Source organism: Elgaria multicarinata, chromosome 1 (genome assembly GCF_023053635.1).
Source record: "Elgaria multicarinata webbii isolate HBS135686 ecotype San Diego chromosome 1, rElgMul1.1.pri, whole genome shotgun sequence".
NCBI classification, from domain to species: Eukaryota; Metazoa; Chordata; class Lepidosauria; order Squamata; family Anguidae; genus Elgaria; species Elgaria multicarinata.
In genome coordinates, this window is record NC_086171.1 from 178,917,450 (window position 1) to 178,936,760 (window position 19,311).

Consider the following 19,311-nt stretch of genomic DNA (forward strand, 5'->3'; position numbering starts at 1 on the left):
GTTGAGCCCTAGGAGTAGTTCCATGAATACTACTGAGTTAGTGAGTTATCTAACAGTGACCCATGTGAACATTTTTGTTTCAAAGAATACCATTTGACTCCAACCATCTCCACAATCCAGTCAGATTCAAGAGAATAATCCCATTAAAGTAAATGGGTATCAGTTGGCTTGAAGCCTACTGTTTCAGCTGTACTGCACTATGAGTTATGTTATTAATAACTAAGATGTATGCAAAAGCGTATTCCCGAAATGCTGAGAACAGACTAGAATGCACTGTCTTACTACAACGATGATCTTCCAAATGATGGAGCCTGTCAGATTGCCCAAGCTCACACCTGCCATCATTGTTCACAAGTGAGGTAAGTGCGCAATTGTGTGTCATACGCATAATGAGAAGCTTCTCGGTTTATGAGTCCACCTGCTGGGTATTCAAGAGACTGACTCAGCCTGCCCTGAATGAATGTCAGGACGACACTAAGCCTGAAAATGCTACTTCTCAGAGCACAAGAGACTTACAAAGCGATGCTCGAAGGTGGCCTCGCATTATGCAGCATCTGCAGTCAAGATCAGTGAACATTTCTCATGATCTTTTCAATTTTGCATTGTTCTTTGTCATTAATGGGGGGAAAGGGGGAGAGAAGAGAACACGCAACACCCCCACCCCCCTGGCAAGGGATAAGAGTTCAAGCAGAAGGGAGACCTGAGGTGGATTGTGTGTACCAATCTGAAAGCGCCCTTTGATTCTTCAAAGGTGATGTGTCTTGTGAAACTCGGATGACTAAAAATAGCATGGTTTGGTAAAGGATGGTTTATGGGTGACATTTCAACTTTGTAGAGTAAAGGTAAAAGTTCTTAAAGGTTTGTTGTGTTGTATTTTCTCCAAAGTCCAGCATAATAACACATTTGTCACACATCGTCTTGAAAAAAATATCCCAATAAGTTAGGCTTGACAACCAAAACATTGACAGTGGTTTGTGTACTGGGCTCTAGGTAGGAACACCTTGGATAGCTCCCTTAGAGTTTTTCTGGCTGATTCTGACTGAAAGAACATAAGAGCATAAGTGGAGCCATGCTGGCTCAGGCCAAGGATCCATCTAGCCCAGCCCTCCATTCACACCCTGGCCAACCAGCTGTTGACCAAGAACCCACAAGCAGGACATGAGTGCAACAGCACCCTCCCACCCGTATTCTCCAGTAACTGCTGTATATAGTCTTACTGCCTATGATACTAGTGGTAGCACATAGCTATCAGGACTAGTAGCCACTGATAGCCTTCTCCAGGAATTTATCTAACCCCCCTTTAAAGTCATCCTAATTGGTGGCCATCACTGACATTGGAGCCACCAGCCTCCACTGGTTCTATGGGCCTACAGAGCACCATAGTAGCTTCCCAAGGATTCTTCAAAGAGAACTGCAATGGCAGGGAAGCCTTCATGAAAGACAGGTTGCCGACCACTAGTCTTGCTTGCCTGCACAATCCTCACCTGCAATATGAAGTCACATTGCAGAGAGTATTGGATGTGTTACCAGGGGGATGTCTATATGCTTTGAAAGCCCCATGGTGGCTGTGCGGTGGCGCTGCATCGGTTATATGATGCAGCAGCCACCTCACAGCCATTGTGGGGCTTTCACGCGAAGCTGTGAATTTAAAAAGTTGGGGACTTAACCTGACTTTTTTTTGCTGGAGCGAGGCAAGTATGGTGCATCCACCATCCAACCTCACTCCAGCATCGCGGTGAGGCATTCCCAGGTGAATAGCAACCCGATTGGTTGCCATCCGCCCAGGCAGGGGGCAGCCCAGCCACCAGAAAGCATGTGCCCTCCCTCTGCGTCAGGATTATCTGCTGTCATGCCACAGCAGAGAAAGCGCAGGGTTTCCTTAAATGTGATGGCAAGGTATGTTCTCACTCTGTATGGGGCAAGAGTGAGACCTGATTGGCCCCTAGCCAATGCCCTACATAAACTAACTGTACACCCAAGAACCATCACAGGGGTTCCATGACAGACCTACAGGGATATCTTGGGAGACAAGCCAATGTGGGAAAACTTCTCAACAGAAGATAGAACATTTGAAAACCACTGCAATTAGAGTTATCAGGTTCTTGACATAAGGATATCAAGAACCTGAAGTTATTTCAGATGGGGTTCGTAGTGCTGCTCAATGGTATAAGGAATCGTGGCTGCTGTATATTGACAACATAGCACAATTCTCCTGCTCTAATTTTGAGCTTCTCAGGTCAACTTTTAAAGATGTGCTACATGTCTCACAGGGATCTCATGTTTGTTCATAGGGAGATATTTAGCCTTGATGCCTGAAGACATTTAATACCTGCTTCCCTACAACATACAAAACCCCCTGCTGTCTTGACTATCTGGACCGTTGTTGGTATATATTAAAATATACATCCAAATTAAATGTAAAATAATTAATAGTTATTGAGCCTGTGCTGAAATGTATTTAAGAAAGCAACAACTTAACAACATAAAGTCACTGGGTTTTATCCAAAGAAGCTAGGCTCGAACCCTTTGACATTTAAGACCCCTATCCACTGCTTTCTCAAGCTACAGCAAAGTTGCTGGCTGTTTCTTAACTGAGTCACTGGAGATGAACATATATCAAATCAAATGAAACACCTGTTGGGGTGTTAGAGAAGAATTAGAACATATGCCCAGGAAATTAAGCACTGATTCAATTAAGCATGCCCAGGAAATTATGTACGGGGTGGGTGAGAGTCTACACACTGTAAGCTTCATAGGAAAATCAGCAGGCAGGTTAAAAGAAATGATTCCTTGTTTTTTACTCCATCAGGAACAATGCTTGGCCACAGGGTCAGGAGAACCATCTTGTTCAGCCCATCAACGTGGGACCTATCAGTACCAACACTGCTACAGGCACTCCTGCTGCCATTTGGCTCCTGTAGCCCAGCAAAGTTCAAACACCACACAAGGCAACTGTGCAAAATCAGTGGTGCAAACACACCCTAACAGTGGACTCTTTCCTAAACCCTTTTCCACACTCAGATCTGATAGCATTAAAGAGAAGTATCCCAAATGACTGTATTAGTATGCTGCCATCACTTTCACCAGCAAGAGAGGCTCAGTACTGGATCCTCACTTATGATGCAACCAGACTCCTGATTCTGATGTTGCAGAACTAAAAATCCCATACTCTCCTAATAAACTTAAACTTAATAAAGCTATCATATGCTTTAGTAAATATATCTTAAGATCGCTCCTGTTTGCTAAAACGTTCTCCAAGTTCAGTATTCTCACATTACTTCCAAGCCTCCCTCCATTTGGCAAAAAAGCTAATAGCTCTCTTTGCAATTTCATTATACCCTCTATATTATTTACTTACTGCATGATGATGGGTGATGTATAGATTTCAAGCTACTTTTAGTCCACAAAAGATTACGCAACAATAAATCTGTTATTCTTTAGAGATGCCACATGTCTCTTTATTGTTTACTGGCATGTGTGCTATGTGAGGATGCCTTTGAAGATGGTTCAGAAGCTGCAGCTTGTGCAAAATGCAGCAGCCAGATTGATAACGGGGACCAGAAGGTACAAACATAAAAGACCGATTCTGCCCCACTTGCACTGGCTGCCTGTATGTTTCCAAGCCAATTCAAGGTGTGGATTTTAACCTAAACAACCTTACATGGCTCAAGACCATGTACCTAACAGAGCACCTCTCCTGACACAAACTTATCTGTACACTATGTTCAACATCTAAGGTCCTCCTCCGGGTGCCTCCACTGAGGGAGGCTTGGGAGACAGCAACAAAGGAGAGGGACGTCTTGGTGGTGTCCCCCCAACCATGCAATGATCTCCTTGATGAGACCAACCTGGCACCAAGATGGTTATCTTATTGGTGCCAGGTCTAGACTTTTCTCTTTTCGCAGGCATTTGGCAGCATATGATAAGTTTTAATTGATCCTGGATTTGTCTTGCAGTTTGGCTGATTGCTCAAAGTTGTTTTAGTATGTTGTTTCTGTGTGTATCGGCTGTCTGTGGGTTGTTGTTGTTTTTATGTTTTAAAACTTTGTAAACCGCCCAGAGAGCTTCGGCTATGGAGTGGTATAGAAATGAAATAATAAATAAATAAATGTTTTTCTTGCAGCAGACTAACACAGCTATCCCTCTGGAATATATATTTTCATTTTTTAAGAGAAGTTTGCTGTTCTTCATATTTCAAGGTATTTTGTCTTGGCTGCTTCTCATTTTTACTGGATGCTCCCCATAATAAACCTATTGCTGTGGCTTTAGATGTGCAATCAGGTCCGTGCGTCATGTGGCCCAGAGCTACCCCCCCCCCCACGCACGCATTAGTCTAAACCTTTCGTCTGGGGGTGAGGAACCTTTAGCCCTCCAGATGTTTTAGGGCCACAACTCCCATAATCCCTTACCATTGGCCATGGCGGCTGGGGCTTCCGGGAGTAGAAGTCAAAACATCAGGCGGGCCAAAAGTCCCCCATCCCTGGTCTATATGGAGGAGGTGTGGAATCATGGTGCTGACAAGGCGCTTCAGCCCACACCAATAAAAAGACACACAAACATCTACCTAACACAATACATATTTGGGAGGTGGGTGGGTATTGCTTGCTTCATTTCTGGTTTAATTCCCAGCCAGCTTGAGTGGCTTTTTCTGGGGGAAGGGGGGTACAAATCAAATCAATAAAATAATTACTTTTGTTCTGACTTTTATACCGTTAGTTTTACTCTACCCTGTGCCTGTTTGGTGCATTCTCTTCCCCTTCTTATTGTTTTATTATGATTTTATTAGAATGTAAGCCTATGCGGCAGGGTTTTGCTATTTTATTGTTTTACTCTGTACAGCGCCATGTACATTGATGGTGCTATATATAAATAAATAATAATAATGAATAATGTAAAAATGCTGAACTGGAAAATGTAGAGAGAAAGGTGCAGGGCTCAAGTTTATGTGGATATTATGCACCTTAAAGTGCAATCCTATGCATGTTTACGCAGAAAAAAGTCCTACAACTCCTGGCACCTGGGAAATAGTGAAAGCAGTAGGACATCCCCGCCCCCCCGTCTAAACTTGAAAAGGATCGTACCCTTAATCCCCCAAATCAGAAGTAGAGGGGCTCACAGAGTTTACTCAAGGATGAAAACACAGTCTGCACATGCTCCCAGGCATCAGTTATCTGCTTCGGGGCCGTCATTTAATACAAAACAAAGCAGTTAAAGCCTAGCAGGCCTTGCTAAAGCCTGGCTCACGTTAAGCCCCGCTTTGGTGACGGATAGATCGCTCTGCTTACTGAGAAATGTAGGAAACTGCCCGAGGGCTGCTCCCGCGGTGTCCCACAGACCGCAGCGACTCCCGAGGAGATGCTGAATTTGCAGCTTGCAGCTGCTGGACAGCTATTCCTGGCTCCCCCACCCGCCCAGACAGGTGGGCCTACGCGGAGAGGAGAGGAGAGGAGGGGGCGGACCGCAGGGGGACCTATAAACCCCCTCCCCTTCCCCGCGGAGAACAGACGGGAGAAACTCCGGCCGAGCGGAGCAGAGGGGAAGTGCCACCCCGGGGCCACTCAGCGGCAGAATTTCCATTCGCGGAGGCTCAGCTGGAACCCGCGCAGCCCCTCCACCGTCGTCCACCACCCCGGTGCAGAGAGCGGAGCCCCCAAACTCGACTGATGTCCGACCAAGAGGCGCCGCCGTCTGAAGCCCAACCGGCTGCAGCAGAGGCTGCCCCTGCTCCCGAATCGGACGTATCAGTAGCAGCAGCCGCTGCGCTGGAGCCGGCCCCGTCTCCCCCCGCGGCACAGAGCGCCCCGCCCGCAGTTCCAGCTTCGAAGAAGCAGCCCAAAGAAGGTGAAGGCAGGCGGTGGAAGGAGGGAGGGGACGCATGCCGCGCGCGCCGCGCCTCTGTCCTCCGAGCGCGGCGGGGCCACGTGGAGAGCGTGGCGGGGCTCAGCGGGGGCGGCCTGGGGAGACCATGTCTCTGGCCGACGTTTCCGTAAGGGGTTCTCACCCATCCCTCCCCAAACGCCTGGGAACCTTCTTCCGGCAGGCTGCAGGCACTGAAAGTGGTTGGGTGAAGCGTTGGTGTCTGTGGTGTACCAGTCTTGCCTCTGGGCAAAGATGACTCTTTGGAACAAAGCTTCTTGTCATGGTGGAAGTGGATTGAGCCTATACACTATGGGCAATAAACCTCTATGAAACATGCCCGTGCCCCACTGCTCTCTGAGGAAATCACACCCACAATTGTCTGTCTTGAGCCTCAGGGACTGGTGCCTCTGTGCCAGGAGGGCAGTTAATGGGCCTGTTCACATGATACGCTAAGCCATGATTAGGCCGCTAACCCTTTTGCAGCAAATGGTTAGGGAGCGTGTTTAAACTGCGGTTATGTAGTCACCCTTGTTAGGAATGGTTCATATAACACACTAAGCCATCATGTTTAGCTCAAAATCTTAGCGTGTCAACTGAACAGGGTCAGTTAGGTGTGTGCAAGGTGTTATTTCATCTAGCATAAAGGAGGTGGGCCTTTTGGTAGTTGTTTTTCCTTTGTTTCTTTGTTTCTTTTGTTTTTAAACAAGCACCCACCCGGAACCTTACTATATTAACATAATCTCAGGCCTGTTTCTAATTTTTGAGCAAGATGTATGGTGACTTCTCAGCTCCGGGGATTTCTGGATGAGACAGATTGTCTAGATCAGTTTCAATCTGGCCTCAGGCCTGGTTATGAGAGACTGCCTTGGTCACTTTGGTGGATGATCTGCATCAGAAAATGGGGAGGGGAAGTGTGTCCCTCTGAACTCTGTTGGACCTTTTGGCAGCTTTTGGTACTATCTATGATGGTATCCTGAGGCATCTGTTTGAAGTGGGAGTAGGAGGCACTGTTACACGGTGGCTCCATTCCTTGGAGGGGCGATATCAGAATGTGCTACTGGGGGATTCCTGTTCAATGCCACGACCATTGGCCTGTGGTGTCCCTCAGGGTTCCATCTTCTCCCCCATAATGTTTACCATGTACATGAAACTGCTAGGAGAGATGGTCCAGAGTTCAGGGATTCAGTGCCATAGGTATGCCATTGACACCAAGCTCTATCCATTCCATCTAAATGTAAAGAAGCAGTTCTGGTTCTAAATTAGTGCCTGATGTCAGTAGTGGAAACTTCAGATGGTCCAGAATGCTGCAGCCACACTATTGACCAGGGCCAGTTTCAGAGAACATGTGACTCCCTTGTTACAGCAGCTTTATTGGCTACCGGTCTGTTTCTAGGCAAAATCCAAAGTGCTGGTTGTGGCCTATAACACTCTATATAGCTTGGGACAAGGCAACCTGAAAGATTGCCTTCTCCCATACAAGCCTGCCCAGTTCTTAAGATCTTCTGAAGAGGCCTTTCTTTCAAGACGTCTGTCTTCAGAGCCACATTTAGTAGCAACATGAGAGAGGACCTATTCAGTGGCTGCTCCCAGGCTATGGAACTCCCTGCCAACGGCGGCTAGGTTTTTCTCCCTTTCTCCTGATAGTTTTGGCCTGGAAGTGGGTCTATTGAGTTGGATGCTGTTGTTGTTGTTGTTTTTAAAATCCTGTAATTGTTATGTTTTTATTGTATTTTAATGTATTGCTTTATTGTTTTAATCCATTTTAATTGTGCCTGTAAGCTTTCTTGAGTGCCATTTTTTGATAGAAAGGTGGGAAACAAATAAAATAAATTAATACCTTTTCAGTGATCTGTGATATTTACCCCCAGTTTACAGGGTCAGGGCAGGCCCAAGGCATTTTGCTGGCTGAGGCAAAGGATGAGATCTCCTCCACGCATTCCATCTACAGAAGCTAACCAAATGTGCAATTGAATCTTACTTCCACACTGGTAGCAGGACAACGTCCTCCACAGTATCTGAAGGCAGCTTAGTGGGCAAAGGGCAAATCACATGGCACATCCAGTTCTATCCAGTAGATCACAAGCTGAATATGAGCCAACAGTGCGATATGGCTGCAAGAAAGGCAAATGCTATTTTGGGCTGCATTAATAGAAGTATAGCTTCCAAATCACGTGAGGTACTGGTTCCTCTCTATTCGGCCCTGGTTAGGCCTCATCTAGAGTATTGCGTCCAGTTCTGGGCTCCACAATTCAAGAAGGATGCAGACAAGCTGGAGCGTGTTCAGAAGAGGGCAACCAGGATGATCAGAGATCTAGAAACAAAGCCCTATGAAGAGAGACTGAAAGAACTGGGCATGTTTAGCCTGGAGAAGAGAAGATTGAGGGGAGACATGATAGCACTCTTCAAATACTTGAAAGGTTGTCACACAGAGGAGGGCCAGGATCTCTTCTCGATCCTCCCAGAGTGCAGGACACGGAATAACGGGCTCAAGTTAAAGGAAGCCAGATTCCGGCTGGACATCAGGAAAAACTTCCTGACTGTTAGAGCAGTGCGACAATGGAATCAGCTACCTAGGGAGGTTGTGGGCTCTCCCACACTAGAGGCATTCAAGAGGCAGCTGGACAACCATCTGTCAGGGATGCTTTAGGGTGGATTCCTGCATTGAGCAGGGGGTTGGACTCGATGGCCTTGTAGGCCCCTTCCAACTCTGCTATTCTATGATTCTATGATTCTATCCTCCCAACACTATTCCACCACTCTCCACCAACCCCAGTATCCACTGCCTCAGGCGGATGCCTCATTCTGCCCAATAATAGGACTGTTCCTGTATAGGTTTGAAAGGATTGCTGCTGAGGTACTGTTTGTGAAATTCTTTGTGTTTCTACGCAAAACACTATACCCTTGTTCAGATGAAATGTTTACATGCCAGCCACATCCTAGTTGTTTCCCACTGGCTATATTTCCCCCAGCCTGAACCTGCATGTCCAGTTGAATGTGTAAAAGGAACCTCTACATGCATAGACCTGTACATGTGTAGGGGCTTCCATGCAGTGGGAATCCCAGTGCAATTGGCGTTCCTGGTAACATAGAAATTCTTATGTGTCTTTGTGTATGTAGAGCCCCCTTCCATGCGTTGTTAACTAGCACAATCTCATTCATTGCTTATATGGTTGCTAAACATGCGAGTGCTTTGTCTGACCTGGGAATTTACATAGCTATCATGCAACAGCTAAAATATGGTTGAGACATGCATCCTCTGATTGTCTGGCTAAGCACTTCATCAAGGAGGAAAGTCCTATGGGTTAGTACAGCATAAGAAGGATTGGATTGGAGGGGATGGGAAATGCCTTATTAATGCCTTTGTATTTGTGGTGGCAGGAACACCTGGTGCTCCACTGAATCTGACACTGGATGATGTGAACGACAACTCTGTGACTCTAACATGGGATGCACCGGAGAATGTGGGCCCCTCTGGCCTGGATGGATATGTGGTTGAACACTGCAAAGATGGAAGTAGGCTTGGGCTTTACTCTCTTGTAAGCATGAAGAGCTGCATGTGTTGATGTGGAAAATAGCATAGCATAGATTGCTGATCGCTTCTCCCTCTGTAGACATACCTACAACCACAGTCTGATGGGAAGGAAAGCTGGATATTTTTCATTAACCTGGAAAACTGCTAATCAGGTGTGCGTACTATTGTTAGCACATTCCCTTCTTTGCACTTGATCAGCAGTTTACACGCTTGCTGTTGTTGGTTTGTAATGGATATACTCTGGGCTCAAGTTGAGGAAGGCTTAGCATGCAAGTCATGGGGCTGTAAACTCTAGAATTTTGATGTGAGTCTTATTCTTTAGGAGCTCTGAAGGGGGCAGATATTCCACAGGTGTAGCTTCTCCTTTTCAAAAGTTGCAGTGGTTCCAGCCAACTGCAGAGCAACAGAACTGGCATGCTGGGACAGAAAACACTGTGATTGGCTGCAGTAGAATAATTCAAACAGGGGAAGCTGCTTCCCAACTACAAAATGACAAATTTGGCCAGCATTTTCAGTGCAAGGTCATACTGGCTGTGGTGGGTGGGAATTGTAGTCCAACATACCAGTTGGAGAAAACTGATTTTGGCACTCAGGCCACATCTAGACGGGGCGATATCCCGGGGATTGCCCCGGGATCATCCCTGTGCATGCACATGACGCACAGAGGATCCTGAGAGCAGGGAGGGATGATCCCTCCCTTTCCCCAGGATATCGCCCTATAGTTGAAGCCCACTTTTTTCACAGTCTTTGGCTGATCGCAAGACCGCGGAACATTTGGGCAGGCATCACAGTTTGTCCTGGCTCCTCGCAGTTACTCGCGAGGAGCTGGGAACCACACACGGGTTGGTTGGGGTGGGTGGAGCGGGAAAAATTGTTTAAAATAAAAAAACTAACTTTTTGCACATGAGCGCTAGTGCGCTTTTCTCCTTTAAGTAAATAAAAAACAAAATGGCGGATGCAACATCCTGTTCCTCCAAGGCTGTTGCACGCCATGTGTAAACAGAGGGGGAGATCTCATGATAACAATATCGTGAGATGCTCACCCCTCCGTCGCGCTAGACCCGTAGGTCTAGCTGAGGCCTCCGACTCTTATATACAACAATAGCGGAGGTGTCTTTCTGAATTGGGAAGTAGGGAGGAATGGTATTTTCCCTTCTCTGTCTAGACTTTTGCCAGCTTGAATCCATTGTGTAGCAGTCATGGAACTTCCAAAGACATCCCTCCTGACCAATGCTTTCCTGAGCATAGCAGGTTATAGAAGGCACACTAGAGCAATATTAAGGTGGAAAAGGGTCACAGAGTCTATGAAATATACTTTTTAAAACCTGGAAACATTAGGAACTAAGAGATGACAACTGTGAGCAATTTAATTTATAGACCAGTGATGGATTGACCATGTCATACCTTGAATGGGTGATGGTGGTGTTTTGCTTTGTTTTTACAACATTTGTCTTGTACATTAATTCTGCTGTGATGATGATGGGTGAGACCTGCTAAGTTCCTCTGTCATTGGTGGCATCCCTATTGATTTGCTATGAACAATTCATGTTACCCATTTTCATTTTGAAAAGCTGATGAATGTGTTGGTTATTTGGCATATCTGGTGAGCCACAGCTGGATGAATAATTTCTCATAAATAAATTGTTTTGAGTTTAGCTTTTTTTCTCGCTTGGAGATTTCATTCTGTATTCCAAATTGTTTGTTGAATATTTAATATGGGATGGTTTCAGCTTGCACGAATGAATTCTTACATACTTCTCATTCCAATGCTGCATAACATTTCTATCCCTGATTTGTGATTAGAAGCTCTTGACCTTGAGCCAAGGAACACTTGTTGTCAGCATGACACAAATGTTCACAAAAGTTAATCAAAGCACAATTGTAGCAGAAACATGTCCAGGTATCAATAAAATAACGTTCCACTCCAATATGAATAGATTGAATGTAAGAATGAAGCTGTACATGGCCCTTTTAGACTATGGATTGTATCCAATGGGCCCTTCTGCATGTGGCCAGCCCCACAGGTCCTGACCCACAAGCAGCCCCTACTGCTTGTGTGTCGTCCAGGGACAAGTCCCAAAACAAGCAGAAATTGTTCTTTTTGGAAGGGGCAGGGCTCCAGCAACCTCCTAGCTTCCAGAAATGAGCATTTCCACTAGTTTCAGGGGCTACCCCCGGAAGTGCTATATCATGTCACGCAAGCAATAGGGGCTGCTTGTGGACCAGGACCAGTGGGGCTGGCCACATGCAGACTGGAGCCAGCAAGGCTGGCTGTGCATGGAAGAGCCTGATTAGACACTGCTCAAAGTTACTTTAGCATAAGTTCCACTTTTTTCCATCGGTCTACTTTAAGTAGGACTATCATTAGATTCAACCCATAGAAGGCTAGAATGGACATCTTGCAACCTCACATTTGGTTAGACGTGCATGTGTAAGTTAGCAAGGCATGGCTTATAATTAAATTGTTTTGAACAGCCAGATCTTATGAATGTGTATGTGGAAATATTCACAGGACTGTTGTGATCAATGGGGTTTATTCTGAAGCAAAGTGTGCTTAGGAATACAGCCTTCATCTCTTGTTCCAAAGAAAGAACTTGAGTGGGCTCTCTAGAACAGGCTTCCCCAATCAGGTGCCCTCAAATGTGTTGGACTGCAATTCCCATCATCTCCAGCCAGCATGGGATGCTGAGAGATGTAGTCCAACACATCTGTTCTAGACAGATATGTTTTAAAGGTTTTATCCTCATTGTCCACTGAATTGGTTTCAATAGTTCTTTCTCAGGGAGCTGTTTGCTTCTAATCATTTACTTTATCAATCATATATTTTTGTTCTAGCCGCAGACTGGGTGGCTGCCAACAACAAGCCCTTCCTTTCCACACGTTACGTTATCCGCAATCTAACAGCCGGAGATAAACTTCACATTCGTGTGAAAACTGTGAAAGGTGATGGAGTTAGTGACCCAGCAGTCCTGGACCAACCCATCCTCATCAGAGAGATTCTTGGTATGTATCTTCAGTGCATTTAATGTAACAGATGGTGTACATTGATGCTGATTATTCAAAGAACATGTTTTAGCAATCAGGGTAGCAGGGGCAAGAACTCCTCAAACTCCATCGAAACTACAATCATAAGTGGCCAAACTATATATTACTGGGAGTTCTCTGATGATGGTGATGATGATTTCTATTTCTATACCTCCCAATGGCTGAAGCTCTCTGGGTGGTTCATAAAAATGCACACTGCAGTACAAGATAATAAAAACAAAATATAAAATCTTTAACATGCAGAATTTAAAACAATTTAAGGAATGGTCTTGTGGCCCAGACAGCACCTGAGAGGCCAAAGGAAAGTTTGGATTCCCAGATCTTGGTCAGAGATAGCACTCCAACCTCGGAGCTGGGAATCAGAGCTCCGCCCACCTCCCCATTGCAGCTGGTGTGGGGAGAACCGCACTGGCTGCCTCTCCCAGGTCGGGAACACAACCTCAGAGAGGGGGAAAGGGGATGTTTCAGTGTTCTGGGAGGGGAGAAGACTGGAGAGGTTAGGATATGAGCTACTCTGAGGCCTCTCCAGCCACTTTTCCTCCCTCTCATTTCAAATTACAGCAAAGGTCCATATGACCTTCGCTGTGTTTGTGAGTTTGAAAGAACCTTCACCCTCCCCAAGATATAGCTTCCCTGCTTATGTGGTCAGTAAGTATTTTGTGTGGAGTGTGAAATGCCAAGACCCTGCATAACCTGGACAGAAGGATCACGCTCCAGACTAACCTAATTTCTGTTTGCACTGCAAAGAGGTCTTATATTTAGATGAACCTGTTGATGGAAAAGGATGAACACTGATGATGAACGTATTTCATCAGCCAGCCTGTAAGTGGGTTCTTTAATGCAGCATGTAACCGTGATGTCCACCAGTATGGACTCTGGCCACATTTACAGAAGAACTATCTTCCATTACTTATGCACCGCTAACAGGAGGTATAGATAGAATGAGTGGGGCATCAAGGCATCTGCCACTTCGTGCAAAATCCATAGCAGTGCTTTTTAACCTAGATCTGAATAAACCTAATGAAGGATGACATTTATTGTATTGGCAGTACATATTACCTTCATGCTGTCGGAGCTGAGCAGATGGACGATTTTAGCAAAATGCCCTAATATGAGCAAGGCATGTGCCATAGCTATATTTGATGAGCTGTTATATAAAGATGCCATTTCTTTGGTATATATAGTGCTTTACTGGGCAAGCTCTGTTTCATATTCTCACAATAATAATAATTCTGGCACCATTCCATGTAATACGGTGCATGCAATACACATTTTGACTCTGATAATGCTAATGTTTTTATTGGAACCAAATGAGAACTGGGGCTTATCTATATGCCCTGTGTACCCCGTGGTGGCTGTGCAGTGGCCCTGCATTGTTTATACAATGCAGCCGCCAACTGGCACCCACCATGGGATCCCCCCCCACCCAACTGTGCTTTTAAAAAGTTGTTGACTTACTGTGACTTTTGCCTTTACTCAGAGGTCACCATCTTCTTTGCTCTGTCTGTTGGTGGCGACCTCACTTTGAATTGAGGCTGGGGGCATTCCAGGGGTGGAGTGAGGGCCAGGGTAGGTCGGGGGACACACAAGAAGTCTGGGCAGGGGCTGAATGGCCAAGGGCACTGCATCTTTTTCGTTCGGAAAGCCCTTCTTCCCTCCTGCTGTGTAGATGTGCCATTCCCACCCTGCAGCTGCAAAGTGCTGTCGTCAAGACACACACACACACGTGACCTTGGTGAATGTTCACAGAATGTGGATGTCGTGCCATCTGATGATCCCAACTCAGGTGCAAAACTCTATTGTTCAATGGACAGGACTAAAGGATTCGAAGGTGAGAGGTCATATTATAGCTTATCTAGCTCAGCCTTCCCCAACCTGCAGCTCTCCAGATGTGTTGAACTACAACTGACATCACCCCCAGCCAGCATGGTCATAACAGTTACTGCAGCATCAAACTCACTAACTAGTGTTTAGCACAAATCAATAAATAATCAGAATCAGAATCCTGTGTTAACTTTGAAATCCATACAGATGTTGGGCAGTTCATCTCTCTTTGTTGTCACCGGTAAGTTAAATTCAAATTGGAATTGGAATTTGAATTTGAGAAAACTGTGATATTGTGGTAGGCTCTGTAGTTTAAGGGACCTATCTTTTGCACCATATAAAATCTAGGTTAGAAAGCAGTATTTAAATTGTTCTTCCATTTAATTCTGTTTAGCTAATGAGGTTGCTTTACGTACACTTTGGGGAGCAAATTCCAGCTTACATGTGTTCTTCTATAGTAACATATAGTCAAAAAGTGCTATAGCTCCTTAGACACTATTTACCCAGCTGGCTTTCTAGAGAGTTGGTGTAGTGTAGCAGTAACAGATCTCTGCTTAGCAAGCTACTCACAATTACATTGTTGGGATAATGTAATTACTGATAAAACCCCGTGCTACCTCCTAAGATTGATGTGAAGGTAAATGTTCATTTGGAACCCTCCAAGGAGAAAAGCTAGGGGAGGGGAACAATTTGGAACAATGAAGCCATACGTAGAGGAAAAATTGAAAGCCCCTCTTCCAGTTACTCCTTCGTTCTAAATTGCCTCCTCCCCAAAAGGCTTTTCACTTTAGAAAATGTCAAAAAGAGGTTTCCTTACATGCATCCATCCATAAGAAAAGCCATTTCATTACATGTGTACATATATAAGAAAAGCCATTTTGGAATATAGCAAAGGAGTGGCAGGGAAGGGGGTGTTTAACCCTTTCCCCACTTACTGGTTTTCCATTCTAAAGGGTCCCTACCAAGTGGCTCTTCGCAGTAGCAAGATTCCAAATGTGTGTTTAATCTCACATTAGTCTTGGGATACGGCTGAGAGGATCTGCATTCGTATGTCACAGCAGCAATTCCTGGGTTGTTTAACCCAGGAATTGTGGGGACAAGCAGAGCATGCGAGCCATGTGCTCGTTATTTCTGGTTTTAATTAACAACCCAGGAATGCCCTGTTCTTGGCTTCTTTTATGACATATGAACACAGAAACCCAGAATTAACCCAACAATTGCCCATGGTGGGCAAACTGGTACAATGAATGAGGAAAAGCACGGCTGGCCCTATTGCTGGGCAGAATGACGTGGCCGTCCCAAGAAGCAGATGCAGGAAGGAAGATGAGTGTCAGTGAGATCTTGGAAAACAGAGCTATGGATGACACACAATCTAATGTGTCTTCAAGTGCAGTGGCAGACACTGTCATGTTGCCAGTGTTGAAGTAAGATACTACTGCCAGTCTAGACAGCTTTTGTACATGAAATGGAAAGGTGACACCACCATATCCTTCACATGATTGCATCAGGAAACAAAATGTCTTGGGCCATCCATGAACAAGAGTTCTCAGTAATAATTAGGCCTGTGCAAGCCTCGGGCTTTGGATTTGGAAGTCCGTATCATGGAGATCATTTTATGGTGGAGATCACTAGCTTCCCTGCGAGCCACGATTGCACCAAGGAGGAGGCAGTGGTGGCGGTGAGGCCCTGGAAAGTTCAGCCCTCCCATGCACTGGATGCTGGGAATTGTAGGCTGCATGGGGGCCTACCAGCCTAGGTTTGTGCAAGGAAAATGGTGGATCCACCATAAAATGGCAGATCCACCATAAAATGGCCTCCGTGATTTGGACTTCCAAATCCAAGGCCTGAAGCTTGCACAGGCCTAGTAATAATGTAGGTCAGTATTATTCCATATTGTGTAAATTCATAGATATGGTTTAGTGAAATTGGAGGGAAGAGGAAGTAGACCCTGATGTAAACATTTAGTGCTAGAATATCTGGCCCAAATGGTGACATTGCATCTCAAGACTATCAGCACATGGAGCTTGTGGCTTGTGACCTTGTCTTTGGCACAGCAGTCGGGACACATCATCCAAAGTATGTATTTGTTGGCACAGTGAGTGTGAGAACTGGGCTATTAGTACTGCTTGTTTATTCTGCAAGGCCTTACAATATTTCATGGAACTCTCTTCTATTTGTTGTCTTCCTAGTTTAACCTGTTGCTTGCTGAGCAGCATAGTGTTTACGGGATGGCAAGGCATCAACCTTACAAAAATTTGGGATGCTAAATTAATACAGAGGGAGACCTCCAGTCAGTCACTACACATTTCACTCTTTATTTATCATATTCATATGCCATCCTTCATCCAAAGACTTCAAGGTATTATATGTAGGGGTTATCCCATTTTATTCTCATGACAATCATGTTAGAAAATTAAGGCTGTGCAACTCCACTTTGAGGACAGGTTACAATGTTTGGAGCTTTCTTGTTTAGGGGAAAAAAGGCAAGTAAGGAGGGACAGGATAGAGGTGTATAAAAGCAGACATAGGCCTTAGCTAGTCAGGGCGAAATCTTGGGACGATCCCTGGGATTGTCCCTGTGCGTTCACATGATGCACAGGGGATCCTGGGATCAGGGAGGGATGAGCCCTCCCTTGCCCCGGGATCTCGCCCTATACTTTAGGCCTGCTTTTTCCGCGGTCTCAGGATGATCCCAAGACCGCAGAACGTGTGGGCAGGCATCATGGGTTGTCCCGGTTCCTTGCAGTTCTTCGCAAGGAGCCTGGACCCGCGCATGGGACGCAGAGCTCCTCAGGAGCTCTGTGCCTATCAGGGGTGGGGTGAGGGGAGGGGGGAAAATTAAGTTTAAATTTTAAAAAACCCTACCTTTCTGTGCACGAGCATTTGTACGCTCTTCTTTAAGGAAATTTTTAAAAGATGGCAGCCACGACGTCCTCACCTTCTGACGTTGTCACGCGCTGCGTGTAAACAGAGGGGGAGATCTCGCGAGATCTTCACCCCTCCCTCCCACTAGACCGCTAGGTCTAGCTAAGGCCATAGTGTGGAGAAAGTAGAGAGGGAGAAGATTTTCTCCCTTTCTCATTACACTAGAACCCAGGATCATGTTTAGACAGAAAAAAGGTCCTGCAATGCTTATCTAAACATGCATAGGACTGCTCCTTAAGGAAAGCTGAGAGTTGATTTCAGGACCGACAAAAGACAGCAATTTTTCATAGCACACATAGTTAAACTAAGGAATTTTCTTCCACAGGATGTGGTGGTGTCCACCAATGTAGACAGCTTTAAAAGGGGATTAGATAAATTCATGGAAGATAACCGGTTATGATGACTATATACTGCCCCAGCACCAGAGGTAGCATGCTTCTGAATACTCTTGGGTGGGGAGCAACCGTGGGAGAGGGCTATTGCCTCATGTCTAACGAGAGTTCTCAAGCAGGACATCTGGTTGTTTGTTCACTGTGGGAAACAGGATTCTAGATCAGTGGTCTTTGGGATAATCTAGCAGGGCTCTTTTCATGCTCTTGGTGACTGACCCAAAGTGACCCAGTAAATGACATGGCTGATGAGGACCAAACTACATGATACAGTAATCACACTTTTTAAAAAGCATGCTTAATGCTGCCATGTTTGCTTTGAAAGCGAGGCAGCAGTGGGGCCCAAAGCCAGCACCGTGCTCCCAGTCAGTCATCCACGCATGCTTTCTGTTGAAACACACACATATACCATTTGTCTCCAAGGGCATGGCTAGACGAGGAGGGTGAAGGGGGAGGATCCCGTGATATGATGATCGTGAGATCCTCCCCCTCAGTCTACACGCGGCGTGCAACGCGCCTGGTTCCTGGCTCCTCACAGTTACTCGCAAGGAGCCAGGACGAAAACGGGATGCCCGGCCACACCTCCTGTGGTCTTGGGATGATCCCAAGACCACAGGAAAAAATGTGATAGAAGGGTAGGGCGATATCCTGGGGGCAAGGGAGGGATCATCCCTCCCTGCCCCCCGGGATCCCCTGTGCGTCATGTGGACGCACAAGGATGATCCCAGGGCGAACCTCGGGACATCCCCAGGTCTAAGTATGCCCCCAAAGTGCTGCTTGGTATAGTAGTGCTTCAAACCAAATCTCCCTGGTTTAAGTCTGGTCATTACACCACATTGAGATTAGCGTAGAAAGGATACTTGTGTGCACAGGTAAACCATTAGTATGTGCCCTTTAAAAGGCAAGCTATGCCTTGCTTGCATGCAGGGATATGAAATGTTATATAGAAATTAAGTCCTTTCCCTGGAGTATTACATTTCCCTAGACTGATACAGATAAGTGCCAGGAAGGCATTCCAAAGTCAAGTAGATGAGTGAGTGAAGATGCTGTTCTAGTTGTTGGCAGGGCCATTTGGGTCTGTCAGATCCTCCTCTGGTATATCCTAGTCCACTGCGGGTGATTTGTGAACACAGTAGATAAAGTACCTTTCAACTTCATTTTAATCCTGGATGCTCCTTCACAGGAACACTTCTGGAATGTAATCTGCTGCACATTTAAGCCTCTGATGCACACATAGCTCTTGCATTAAACCCGAACATGATTCCTTTACCACTCAGGGGACTGCTTACAAATATAGCATGCTATGGCTACACCATAGCTATTTTGATGTTAGTGAAGGCGTTGACAAGCCATTAAGCACACACAGGTTTCATTTGCATCTCACACAATGTTTCCCCAGGGAACATATAAAGGTATGTTTCCAGTGTGTTGCTGTTGGCTGCATTGCTCATGCATACACATCTTCTTGGATTACTGTTAAGTAGAAGGAACCTAGTTGTCGGTTTTTAATCTTAACATATTTCTGAATCAAATGAGAAAGTCCAAAGCAATTGCCAGTTGTAGAATATAGGGTGTGAATTCAGCTACTTGTTCAGTAAGAATGCAGTTCAGCAATGGCTGATCCTCCAGTTTATTTAGCAGATATTTAGCATATTGTTTGAAGGGATACTCTTATTACACTTATTAAATATGGGGACTATAACTTTGTCTTCAAACCAGAAAGAATACTCCTTGTTA

General features: G+C 45.5%; 1 protein-coding gene across 1 annotated transcript in view; it reads left to right on the top strand.

The window, feature by feature from the left end:
• The first annotated feature begins 5,648 nt into the window (after positions 1–5,648).
• The window catches only part of MYBPH (myosin binding protein H), a 35,806-nt gene continuing 22,143 nt past the window's right edge, over positions 5,649–19,311 (top strand). Inside the window, exons 1-3 of the mRNA XM_063119752.1 lie at positions 5,649–5,841; positions 9,238–9,372; positions 12,227–12,394. Coding sequence (XP_062975822.1) covers positions 5,664–5,841; positions 9,238–9,372; positions 12,227–12,394 — 481 coding nt within the window. The 5' untranslated portion in view covers positions 5,649–5,663. The remainder of the gene's footprint in view (positions 5,842–9,237; positions 9,373–12,226; positions 12,395–19,311) is intronic.